Source organism: Hemisphaericaspora subhashii (genome assembly GCF_019202705.1).
Source record: "Hemisphaericaspora subhashii strain CBS 10753 chromosome Unknown scaffold11, whole genome shotgun sequence".
Lineage (NCBI taxonomy): Eukaryota > Fungi > Ascomycota > Pichiomycetes > Serinales > Debaryomycetaceae > Hemisphaericaspora > Hemisphaericaspora subhashii.
This window is the reverse complement of record NW_026057439.1, coordinates 114076-126615: the sequence shown is the minus strand read 5'-3', so window position 1 is coordinate 126615 and position 12540 is coordinate 114076. Positions and strand designations below refer to the sequence as shown.

Sequence of the window (12540 nt, the reverse complement as noted above, 5' to 3'; positions counted from 1 at the left end):
TTGCATTAGAGAAAAGGGCTGTGCCTTAAAATTCATACCTATTATAAGGAGAAAATGTCAAGATTGTGTTGAAAAAAAAAAAGAGTGGTTTTTGTGAAAGAAGAAGGGGGGGCGAAGCCAATTGTCAACAGAGAAATGCTTACTAACGGTGTGACTAAGTTGTATATTGAACATAAATCAAGAAAAGGCTAGTCAACTTGAAATGACTTGGGGGGGTTTAATCACCCTCTTAAAAATAATAAATATTTCACATCATCAAATTGGTCAAATGATATTGTCACAGTACTGACTTCAGTTACGACGTTTGCCTATATAAATGTCAGTTCTGCGACATTACGACATGGATGTGGTTAGTTTAGAATCTGGGCAATTTGAGCCAAGTGTAAGCAAGTGTCATTGTTAGAAGTTTTATAAGAATAAAATTGTGAAATTATAATTGTATTGCAAATACGGAAATTTGGAGTGGATTGTTTAAAGTATACTTGGTATTTAACAAGCTACATTTCTTATGTTTTATACGTTTTTATAATTTTTAGAAGTATCAATAAAATTACGTTTCGAACGATTTAATAAGAGAACAAATATCAAAAGTCTCAGGGTTGACCATCGGTATGGTTGAGCCATTAGTGGCGAGTTAACTACTTCGACATCATCTACGTTTATCGCGTATCCCCCAATATCAGCACCATTACATACAAGCCATCAGAGAGCAAAGATTAAGTGAAGCACTTTCCCCTTACGCCTGCATACATTTAAATCTTCGTAGTTTAAAACTGTGACAGATATAAGTGAATGGTAAGTAAGTTACTGAAAATAAATTTGCGTAAGGAGTGGTTATGTGCTCCTTCCTAATCAGGAATTGGAGTAATAGCGGAAATTATAGACTTTCACCGGTCGTTAGTGAGTATGTGGTATGGCGAAGTTGCCGACGTGTTTCCTGTGTGACTTGTTACATTACAGTTGATTTCTGAAAAGCCTCGATTCGTGCGCTACCTTCGCCGTTTCCTAAACTTTAGGACTCAAGGATCAATACCTGTGGTTTCCCCCTTTAGATCTTCGGGATTTGGTTGGGGAACAACAATCTTAATAGATTACAACAATCATTAGGATATCCGAATATACACGGACGATCTCGCATCAGATGTTTTAGCGTTTTCCACTGTCAAACACTAATTCTAGTAGAAACACTCCTGTTCTTACAGTCCATTCGGATGTTTGGTCAAGAGTCATGTCCGTCCTCTCTTCTCCTCCCGCCGCCCCTACCTGAGTGCAAAACATGTATTCATTTCATAATTTATCTGTGTTATAATATACAACAAAATACAAAAATATAAAACCTATATAGAAATCATGCAAAGCATTATTCATCTACTCTTACTCTACAATCTTCTCCTCACCTCACTTAGAATCTTGTCTACCAACATAAGTGGCCCCTTCATAATTATTAGATACTCTATTATTATTAGGATAATAAACCGGTTCACCAGCCGCACCAGGTCCAGGTCCAGCATCCACATATTTAGTTCTAGTTCCATTATTCCCACAACAAACCATACAACACCCAATAAACGCCATCAACAAACAAAATACCCCAGCCCAAAGTATCCCAAATGCAGCGGCACCCAAATTAGTTTGCATCCCATTATCATTAAAATGTTTTCTTCCCATAGCATGAGCGGCAGTCAAACATGAAGCACCAGTGGCACCGAATGCAAATGTGATAAATGTGAAAAATGCCGCAAACCCACCTCCACAAGATTTGAAACAAAATCCTAACGGTGTGATCAAAAGTGAAAGTCCACTTCCAACCAATGCAATCACTAAGAATGAAAATGCAATTCTTGATAAATAATAATATGTATTTCTATTAGTTATAAAATCTTGAGGAAGATCATTTCTCCCAGTTGGAAAATTATCATATGGCGAATATGGATACGCCGCTACCATGGGTAAACAATTATTATTGTCACCGTTTTGGACTCCACATAGGGTATAGAAAGTCCATCGTGATTTGTCGAATGGTGCGCCAGCTATGCCAGATGTGTCGGTCTCGGACCAATACAAGGCGTTGATTGGGGAATTGGTGGTTGAACCGTTGATGACGGTGAATATTAGTAAAATGGTTGATGATACTAAGAATATCAATGGGATAAATGTAAAAAATCTGCTACCCATATTTGTAAGTTACTTAATTGAATAATTTGTTAGAGTGAAGAAGAAGACGAGAAGAAGAAACGAAATGAAAATATCTCGAGGAAAGATGAGGTATTCCAGTTGCTATTTATATACACATTAGTTATAGCAATGAATATCAGCCTCTCGAGCAACTGAAAATATTATTTTGCAATCAAAATTGCGAATGCGCAACATACTAGGCTTGAAAAAATGATAAATAAATGACATCATTATTATAACGGATAGTTACGAAACAAATAATATTGTTTAACTACAGTACAGAACGTTAGGGCTGAAGAATAGGGGGCTGGGGATTTTTATAGAAATGGGCTGTAGCTTAAAATTCATACCAATATAAGCGAGAATATGTGACTATTGGGTGGTCTTTGTGAACGGTGAGAGGGGGAGGCGAAGTCAATTGTCAACAGGGCGTTGATTACTAACGGCGTGACTAAGTTGTATACTGAACATAAATCAAGCGTTTCTAGTCAGCTTGAAAAAATAATGGCTCGGGGGGTTTTAATCACCCTCTTGAAAGTAAGAAATATTTTACATCATCAAATTGGTCAAATGATAGACGTGAATGGTAAGTGAGTTACTAAAAATAAAAATAAATTTGCGTAAGGAGTGGTTATGTGCTCCTTCCTAATCAGGAATTGGAGTAATCGCGGATATTATAGACTTTCGCCGGTAGTTAGTGAGTGTGTGGTATGGCGGAGCTCAGGACGAGGTTCGTGTGTGTAACCTGTTACACGACAGTTGATCTCTGAAAAGCTTCGATTCGTTCGCTACCTTCGCCGTTTCCTAAACTTTAGGACTTGAAGATAAATACGCGTGGATTCCCCTTATAGAGGTTTTGTGATTTGGTTGGGGAACAAGAATCTATCTTCATAGATTACAACTATCTATCTTCATAGTACAGCGAACTCTGGTTCATTAGGATATCCGAATCTACATTCGCTCAACAATCTCGCGTCAGACGGTTTAGCGCTTTTCCACTGTCAAATACACGTAATTCCAGTAGAAACACTCATATTCTTACATGAGTGTAGGCAATATATTCATTTCCCAATTTATATCAAAATACATAAATACAAAAAACTATATAGAATCATGGAGGACACACATATACTCTTCCTCTACAGACCTTCATCTCACCTCACGTGGAATATTCTCTATCAACATAAGTAGCCCCTTCGTAGTGATTGGATTCTTTATTATTTTCATTATGATAATAAGCCGGTTGAGAGTCGTTTTTATTATTAGGATAATAAACCGGCTGAGCATCGTTTTCATTATTAGGATAATAAACCGGTTCACCAGCGGCACCGGGTCCAGATTGAGCATCCACGTATTGTGTCTTAGTTCTGTTATTCACACAACAAATCAAACAAGATGCAATGAACGCCAACAACAAAGACAATACCCCAGCCCAAAGAATCCCAAATGCAGCCACACCCAAATTAGTTTGCATCTCATTCTCATTAAAATGATTCCTTCCCCTAGCATGAACAGCTGTCAAACATGAAGCACCAGCGGCTCCGAATACAAATGTGACAAAGGTGAAAAAAGCCAGAGACGCACCTACACAAGATTTGAAACAGAACCCGAAGGGGGTAATTAAAAGTGAAAGTGCACTTCCAGCCAATGCCATCACTAAGAATGAAAATGAAATTCTTGATAAATAATAATATGTGTTTCTATTAATTACGAAATCGGGTGGAAGACGATTTTCACTGAATGGGAAATTATCATCAGGGGAATAGGGGAATGCAGGTATCAAAGGGGGCAAACAATCGACGTTGTGTCCATTCATAACTCCACATAGGGTATAGAAAGTCCATCGTGATTTATCAAATGGTGCCCCTGGAATACGTGATGTGTCGGTTTCGGACCAATATAAGGCGCTGATTGCCGAACTGGTGGTTGAACCATTGAGGATAGTGAAGATTAGAAAGACTGTTGAAGATATTAAGAATATCAATGGAATAATCGTGAAATATCTGCTACCCATATTTAATGTTAATAGCAATTGATTTAATTGAATAATATGATGGTGACAGACGGAAGAAGAAGAAGAAGAAGAGGAAGAAGAGACGAAGAAACGAAGTTAACCAAGAAAAGTTGATGTATTCAGGTTTCTATTTATATTCTCTAATTCGGTAGTAGAGGCAATGAATTTCAGCTTCATTTAAGCTATTGAAAATATTATTTGCAATCAAAATTGCAAATGTAAATAATATTAAACTCCAAAAACAACAACAATGTCAATAAATGATCATTTTCTTTGAAACAATAAGAATATTATTAATCAAGCTAGAGTTATGGCCGTTAAGGCTGAAATATATGGGGCTGGGATCATCGGTAAAAAGTGCTGTACCTTAAAAATTCATACCAATATAAGTGAAAACATGTGAATATTGAGGGGTTTTAAAATCCGACCATCAAATTAGTTATAAAACCGTCGGTGTTCAATTTATTTTAGGCTGGTGTAGCTTATCGTCACAAACAAGATTTCACGTCATTGGCTTACACTTGGATATTTATTTTTTCCGTGGTAATAGGAGTAACTCTCCAGTTCGCCTTTGTTGTAGATTAATTTGATCATTCCATAGTAATTTCTCCAAACGATATTACTTTTACTTAATGATACGTTTAACTAAGTGATTATTATAAGAGAATATTTGTTACAAAAATTATTGATCAGAAGTATACTCAATATTGAGTTGATATACCTAGATTTCCGGGTTTCTGCAATGCATATAGAGAATTTCTAATATATAATTAGTAGCACCTGAATATCGACCGTTACACTATGCGGATTCCATCTAGTAAGTTACTAAAAATAAAAATAAGAAATTGAATCGGGTTTAAGTAATGACGTCATAAATATAATTCGTGAAAGAATTTATTTTTTAGGTTATTCCAGATCGGGGTTGAGTTCGCTACCAGTTGAAGATCTACACACACATATTTTTATGATGATGACCCCTTTTTCATTCTTAAGGGCTTTATACGAAAGGTTTTCATAACTATCTCCTACTAATTTGATAGAATGTTATAAGGAAAGCTTTCTTTAGAAGGAAGCTGTTTGTAAATATAAGCCATTTAATTTACGCTTTCTGATTTACGAGAGAGAGAAAAACGGGAGGTTATATGTTATGTGTGTTAATAATTTTCTCCGCATATTTAATTAATATGAATATGACGAATAATTTACAAGAACGTGTTATATATATATTATATTTATTATTGATTATTTTTACTGGCTATTTATATTTTCAATTTATCAATCTTTATATGAAAGAGAACAACTAATAATGACGATTTTGAAAAGAATGTTGGGAGTAATTTACATATTGTAAGTGTGTGTACTTTTCCAAGTACATTATCAACAACGCATTACTTCTTAATTCAATATCCGCTAAGAATGAGAGATTGGATGGAGAGAGTTTCAAGATCGCGCTCTCTATCTCTCTCTCCTTTCAAATATTAAATGTAAAAATATTATAAATGACCTTCATGGAAAGTGATCTTTGAAATTTTCCAATCCTTTCTTCTCTTTCTTATATGCCAACTTATATCGTCTGTTCTTATTCCAATTAGTATTCGATTTAATAGGCTTTACGTTAACAGATGAAAGTAAACGATATCATTAGATAACAACTTAGAAATTTCTCATCACTTGTACCAATTTCCTCTCCATACAAATTACAACGTTGTATTATTATTAAATTATTTTTCAGTTAGACACACACAGATTTCAAATATGTTCAGATCATCACCATTTCATTCCAGAAACTCTTCAGACACAACTAATACTAAAAGGGCTAATCGTCCAAGAACATCATCAACACCGCCACCAGTGTCACCACTATCACCAACCGCACGTCGACCATTAATGCTGCATCATTATTCATTCTCACTATCTAGTAGTCCATCAACACCAAAACAAATGTCATCACCATTTCTAGAATATCCACCACCATCCCCGAATGCAACATCCACAACACCAATGACAACAATACAGAAATACACATTTGAAGAACCTGACTTATCAACCTTACCAGTTATTGGAATTGATTATAAGAAAGCATCATCAAAACCAATATACGAAGGTGCAAATGGTATACTTTTAAAGGGAACCGATTCATCATTAGTTAAATTCTTTATATTAAAACGAATTAAAAAACATCAAGAAGATCAAACTGAATCACAATATAAACATGCTGTTTATCGAGAACTTAATAATGTTAAAAATTGTCATCATAAAAATATAATCCCGGTGATTTCATTAGCTACAATACCTGATTCCCTGGAATTAGTGATGATATTACCATATTATGAAAAGGGGGATTTATTAGATTACTTGTCAACATTAAGAAGATTTAAAATTGAATTATCATCAAATATGAAAGATGCAATATTTAAACAAATATTAAATGGAGTTAAATATCTTCATTCAAAACAAATTGTTCATCGTGATTTAAAACCAGAGAATTTCTTAATTGATTCAGATGGAATTATAAAAATAAGTGATTTTGGTTATAGTATTCATATTGGTGATGATGATAATCAATATAAACAAGATTTATTGGCACTGCCACGAGAATTTTATTGTGGAACTCCAAGTTTTAAAGCTCCTGAATTATTTCAAATTGAACAGGATATAAAAGAAAACACATTCGATTTCTCCCAATTCTTAGATTCAACAACTTGTATTGATTATTTCAAACAAGTTGATTATTGGGCATTAGGGATTGTATATTTTCAAATCTATCTTATGAAATCACCTTGGAAAGATGCAAATTTATTAAACCCTTTGAATATTCCTTTTATTCAATATACAAATCATTATCCAAATATTCCTGGGAAAGTAGACGCTTATATTATTGAATTAAACAAAAAGGAAGATAATTTTAAAGTAAATAATCCAGCAATGAGTTTATTTAAAAGTTTACATTATGATTCAAGAAGAGCCATTTTAGGATTATTAAATCCTAAGCCAGAAGCAAGATTAACTCCCCTGGAATTATTGAATACAAAATGGTTAATGGAAGTTTATGCTAATCCAAAAGAATTAGTGAAATTATTACAAAAGAAGTAAATCAGATGTAGATGCTATATAAATAGTAGTAGTTATTATAGTTATGTTGTATTACGTATTATTCATGAAGTTTTATATAAATATTTACAATATCATAAGCAAATCATTAGAACAAGGCCACCCTCTTCTTTAAAACTTAAAATTCTTAATAAATTCCAATCTTTCTTGTTGTTCATCAATAATCCAATTTGGTGAAGAATACCATTTATCTAATCTAATCTTATATTCTTCATCAGTAATTAATTGAAATTGATGGAATGAACTTACATCTGTCTGAACTTGAGCTGCAATTGGTTCATTTTTGGTAGACTTAATAGAAATGTTAGTAGTACTGGTAATACTATTGGTTGATATTCTTGCAACAGGTAGATAATTCTTTTGTTGCTGTCTCTTACTATTGGTATTGTAAAATGAGAGAGTTGATGACATTGGAGGCAGCCGTGGTTGTTTGGATACTTCATTGATGTGATCTGTTCTGGCTGATATTGATGTTCTTGTCTTCTTACTCATCGTTATATTTTGGTTTAAAGAAGAAGAGATGTATTCATATGGGAATGTCATTCGTACGTGTACTAATTCAATTAAACTGTTCAATTCAATTTTGCAACTTATTGCCATTTGCAACTTAAATTGATATAAACTGTTAAACAAAACATAAACTGTAAAATAATAATAATAATATTAAAACAACTTTAATTAATAGAGAGAAAGATATATATAATGATATGAATAAACCTAAAAATAATACAAAAGTTAAAACAAATTTAACAACAAAACTAAAAGATAATACGGATTAATAATAAATGTGTATAGTGGATGTGTAGTAATTAACCCCACGAAGTAATAATAACTGAAAAAAAAAGTATGCCATATGGTCCACACTTCTTGACCAACAATAATAATAATAATAACAAAAACCAAATACGAAACAATCCTCTTACTTCCTCATCTCAACATGAAAATTAAAACAACCCACTAAGGGAACTTCTCTCACGACTTATGATAATTCAGATATCCATAATTCCCAACTCCACCACTTCCACTAGTCACAACACCACTTCCGCTCGCACCACTTCCACTCCCACTCCCACTCCCACCAGGCCCAGTTCCCATCGATTGTCTCCCCCTAGCACCACTCCCAGGACCCCTAACACCCAACGGATTCTTCGAAAAACTCAACCTAATCCCACCTTTTCCATTCCCACCCCCAGCGCGAGGCAATGCCCGTCCATATAACTCCGCCAATGCCCGAGTCGCATGCGCAACATCCTCAAACTCAACAAAACACATCGGACCATGTCCACCACCCCCACCACCATGTCCTGCTGGAGGATTCGTAGACGACCCACCTGGACCACTCGTGGATGACGACATTGATTTATTCCGGAATGATAATCTCCTAAACCCCTTCTGAGGCGAGAATAATGCTCTTAATTCAGCTTCGGTGGCATCTGGAGGGAGATTTCCGACATATAGGGTATTACAAGGAGGATTCTGGTCGGCAGGGTTAGCGGGTGGAGGCACTCTTGCCAATAGGGATAAATCGGGCATAGTATTATCTTTGCCTACTATTTGGACTTTTGTATTCTGATTAGGTGGACTGGTTTGGGATGAAGTTGTACTACTGGTGGTGGATGTGGTTTGGGAGGTTGGTGGACCACGCGCTAATTTCTGGGCGATTGTCAATGGTTGTTGTTGTTGATGATCGTCTAGCTTTTTGCTTGGGTTTGTGGTTGTGCTTGTTGTGCTTGTTGTGCTTGCTGTGGTGGTTGGATTACCTAAATTGAGATTCAAAGATGGTTGACCAATTGGTGGTTTTGGATTCTGAGATCCAATCAAATTTCCAATTTGAGGTGGTATATTTGGACCTACAGCAGTGGTAGCTGATGTCGTTCCCGAGTTGAAAAATGCAGTAGATGATGATGTTCTCCTAACCTCACCTGGAGGTGGATTAACAATCCCAGCGCCACCACTAGGACCTCCACTTCCTGATCCATTCTGATTTATACCTATATTCCAATCTAATCCACTTGGACCATTTATAGGACCAGCACTGACACCCGGTGTTTGTGGACCAGAAGATAATGACGATCCAGTATGTCCACCCTGTTGTTGTGACTGTTGTGGCGGTTGATTCGTATTTCCTGGTCCCCAAGTATCTCTAACTAAATTCTCATATTCTTGGGCATCATTCTGAGATTCCATTAATAAGATAGATTTCCCAGTTATATCACTTAAATCAATAGTCCCCACTGGACCTGCACCTGGAGTGATAGCACCTGGTTGTTGTGGCTGTTGTGGAGGTTGTTGTTGACCTCCATCTTGTGAAAATGGATCACTAAACACAAACCTCGATCTTTGATTTCCTATAGATTGTCTCTTTTGCATCATATCAAATGTATTAGGGTCCGTTGTTGTTGTGGCCGAAGTGGATCCATTACCTAATGAGTTATTTGAAGGTTGATGATGTAATTGTGATTGATTCATATGTGGAGGGGATATTCCAGAACCTGGTGGGCCAACAGGACCAGCTGCTCCAACCGGTAGAGCAGGAATTTTTTGCTGCTGTGGCTGTTGCTGTTGTTGTTGTGGTAGTTGAGGTTGTACTGATGCAGATGATGCAGATGTTGATAATCGTAAATTTCCAAATGCAGCTTGTGTATTATGAGTAGCTGCCGCGATTGCAGTTGGAGAATGCATTAATGTATTTGAATCACATTCAACTTTAATTGGAGGATATTCATTACCAAAAATATATTTCCCATCTAATAATTTTGCCGTTGTTAAACATGTATTTGAATTTTTAAAATATGCATAAATTTGATAATCATTAATTTCAACATTGACAAGTTCATCAATTACTAATGCAAAGATTAATGTTGCTTCTCTGTTGGTTAAATCTGAAGGTAAATTTGATATTTTTAAAATCCCATGAGTTGATTGTAATGAAGGAGGGGCAAATGATGAAGTATTTAAATTTGATAACATTGGAGGTGGAGGTCCTTGCTGTAGTTGATGCTGATGCTGTTGCTGCTGCTGCTGTTGCAAATGTTGTTGATGTTGCTGTTGATGTTGAGAAGGTAATTGTTGTTGTTGTAATTGTTGATGTAAATGTTGTAATTGTGAAGTACTTTGTAACTGTTGAGATATGGGCATCGTATTGGCAGTGGATGATGCTAAGTTATGATGATATTGACTAAGGTTTGTTTCTGAAGTCATGACGATTGGTTAAGTAATGCTTGAAGTAATAATAATAATAATACAGATTTGGGGGGTTTGAAGTGAGATGCGAAATTGTTGTTTATCTTTTTCTAAAATATGCTATTTCTCTCTAATAAAAATTATAATAGGAGGATGACGATGAGTTGTTCGTAGACTCAACTATTGATTGTCTGATAACCTAATGTGATACTGTATCTGGATGTCGTTGTTGTTTTATATGTTATGCTTTATATGTCTAATTATAATAAAAACTAAAAAAAAAAAAATTACAAAAAAAAGCGTGAATTTTTTTTTGTTTTTTATTTATATTTGCTTTTTTCTTTTCTTTCTTTCTTGTAAGAAACAGAATTTGATATTGATGTAAATGTTAAATGCTGATTGGTTAACGTATTGATTGGAATCTAATAAGTCAGTTGTTTTGTTTGTTTAAGTTAAAGGAAGAAGAAGAATTGAATGTGTAAATTGATACAAATAAAAAAAAAAAGAATTTGTCTGTTGTGTCTGTTTTTCTGTTTTTTTTCTGTCTGAATTCTTTTTTTTTTTTTTTTTTGGGGTTGTAATAATAAAAAAAACAAGAAGAAAATTAAAAATTAAAAATTAAAAATTAAAAAAAAAAAGTAAAAATTAAAAAATTAAAAAAAAATAAATAAATTAGAATGCATAAATTAATTTAAATAATATTTGTAAGCGATTTTTAAAAAAAAATTACAGTCAATTTTTGTAACGCAATATAAACTTTTTATTTTTCCCAAAAACATTAAAAAAATCACCAATAAACTTAAGAACTCTAAACGTGTTCAGTGGCAAGACAACTCATTCTGATTAATATAAAAATTGCTATAAATATATAAAGTAAATAATTCGTATTAGAACGCGTTTTCTCCACCGTTCTCTTGTTTATTTTTTTTGTGTATTCTTGGTTGAAGTATTATTTTGTTTGCTGTTTAGTGCACCAACAATTGAGTAATAAATAATTCTGCTGGCTAATAAAACAATAACTGGAAAGCTAGCCAGAAACATTAATAATAAATTTAAAAATCTCTCACAATGGTTAATAATATCCGTCAGAGATTAAGTTTATTGGGAACGGCAAAAAAGTTTATTAATTATTACTTGCTTACTTAGTAACATGCATATGAAAGGGTAACCAGATCAATTGTCAAATATCAAATTTAGCGCGATTTTAAGAATTATGCGAAAGACACAAAGATCTATGGCTACATGCTACTCCAGTTTCCATTTCTTAATGTGTTCTTTTACTTGTACAGTTGACTGTTTTATGTTTATGCTGGTTTTCTTGTTTCTTTTTTATTAGACCAAATTTCTTGTGAATCTCTCTTGCAATTCTCTTGGTATTCGCGCCTTCTTCCTGTTGTAGTTGGTGTCCCCTTCATCCCCCAATCCTACCAAGATTTGATGAATTTATAGAGGGTAACAATCTTCTTTTAAATCTCATTTTTCGATCTTCTCTCTGATATCAGTTACAAAATAAAAAAACAATGTAAACCCTAACGTACTTATGAATACGGTACCTGGTTTTTGTAACTAAGCCTGCATGGTGTTTTACTTTTTGAGACAAAAATTAACATGATTAATATCCCCTGCCGACTCTCCATTTATTATTACGCAAAACCAATAAATCGTCTAATATAAAATGAAAACAACAAACCTGCAGCATCTTACTTCTCGAATCTTGGAAATCTAGTTTTCTTTTGATTTAGCAATTAATTATGACTTATTTATTTATCTAGTTGTTCTACCGTTTTAAAGTTTGGCAAAATAATGCCATTGAGGACGGTTTTGTTGCTTGTGACAACAGGGTTATTGTCATCTGTCTGGAAGAATGAAGCAAGTCGCTTCAATGGGCTTCTGCATTTAGAGTCTGTTCCCATTTCAAAGGACAAACGTAGTGCTGACAAAAGAACTTCGTAGGGTCCCCTTGACAACCGCGTATAATTTTAAAATCCCGTTCTTTGAAAATGCTTGGACATTGGCAAGAGTCCCAATTCCGGAACAAATTTGTAATTGAGAAATTC

The 12540-nt window shown here is 34.4% G+C and overlaps 5 protein-coding genes across 5 annotated transcripts; 1 reads left to right on the top strand and 4 right to left on the bottom strand. All coding sequences in view use genetic code 12, as the record gives it.

Moving 5' to 3' along the window:
- Positions 1 to 1398: 1398 nt before the first annotated feature.
- On the bottom strand, positions 1399 to 2175 carry J8A68_005889 (SUR7/PalI family protein; the record flags this gene model as incomplete). The annotated part of the gene is made up of 1 exon (XM_049410003.1): positions 1399 to 2175. One exon carries the CDS (start codon positions 2173 to 2175, stop codon positions 1399 to 1401), a length of 777 nt encoding a protein of 258 aa, XP_049260856.1.
- Positions 2176 to 3334: 1159 nt separating this feature from the next.
- Positions 3335 to 4189, bottom strand: J8A68_005888 (SUR7/PalI family protein; the record flags this gene model as incomplete). Its single annotated transcript, XM_049410002.1, has 1 exon — positions 3335 to 4189. One exon carries the CDS (start codon positions 4187 to 4189, stop codon positions 3335 to 3337), a length of 855 nt encoding a protein of 284 aa, XP_049260855.1.
- A 1755-nt stretch (positions 4190 to 5944) lies between these two features.
- On the top strand, positions 5945 to 7282 carry J8A68_005887 (uncharacterized protein; the record flags this gene model as incomplete). Its single annotated transcript, XM_049410001.1, has 1 exon — positions 5945 to 7282. One exon carries the CDS (start codon positions 5945 to 5947, stop codon positions 7280 to 7282), a length of 1338 nt encoding a protein of 445 aa, XP_049260854.1.
- A 129-nt stretch (positions 7283 to 7411) lies between these two features.
- Positions 7412 to 7792, bottom strand: J8A68_005886 (uncharacterized protein; the record flags this gene model as incomplete). The annotated part of the gene is made up of 1 exon (XM_049410000.1): positions 7412 to 7792. One exon carries the CDS (start codon positions 7790 to 7792, stop codon positions 7412 to 7414), a length of 381 nt encoding a protein of 126 aa, XP_049260853.1.
- Positions 7793 to 8272: 480 nt separating this feature from the next.
- WHI3 (mRNA-binding protein) lies at positions 8273 to 10501 on the bottom strand (the record flags this gene model as incomplete). Its single annotated transcript, XM_049409999.1, has 1 exon — positions 8273 to 10501. One exon carries the CDS (start codon positions 10499 to 10501, stop codon positions 8273 to 8275), a length of 2229 nt encoding a protein of 742 aa, XP_049260852.1.
- Positions 10502 to 12540: the final 2039 nt, after the last annotated feature.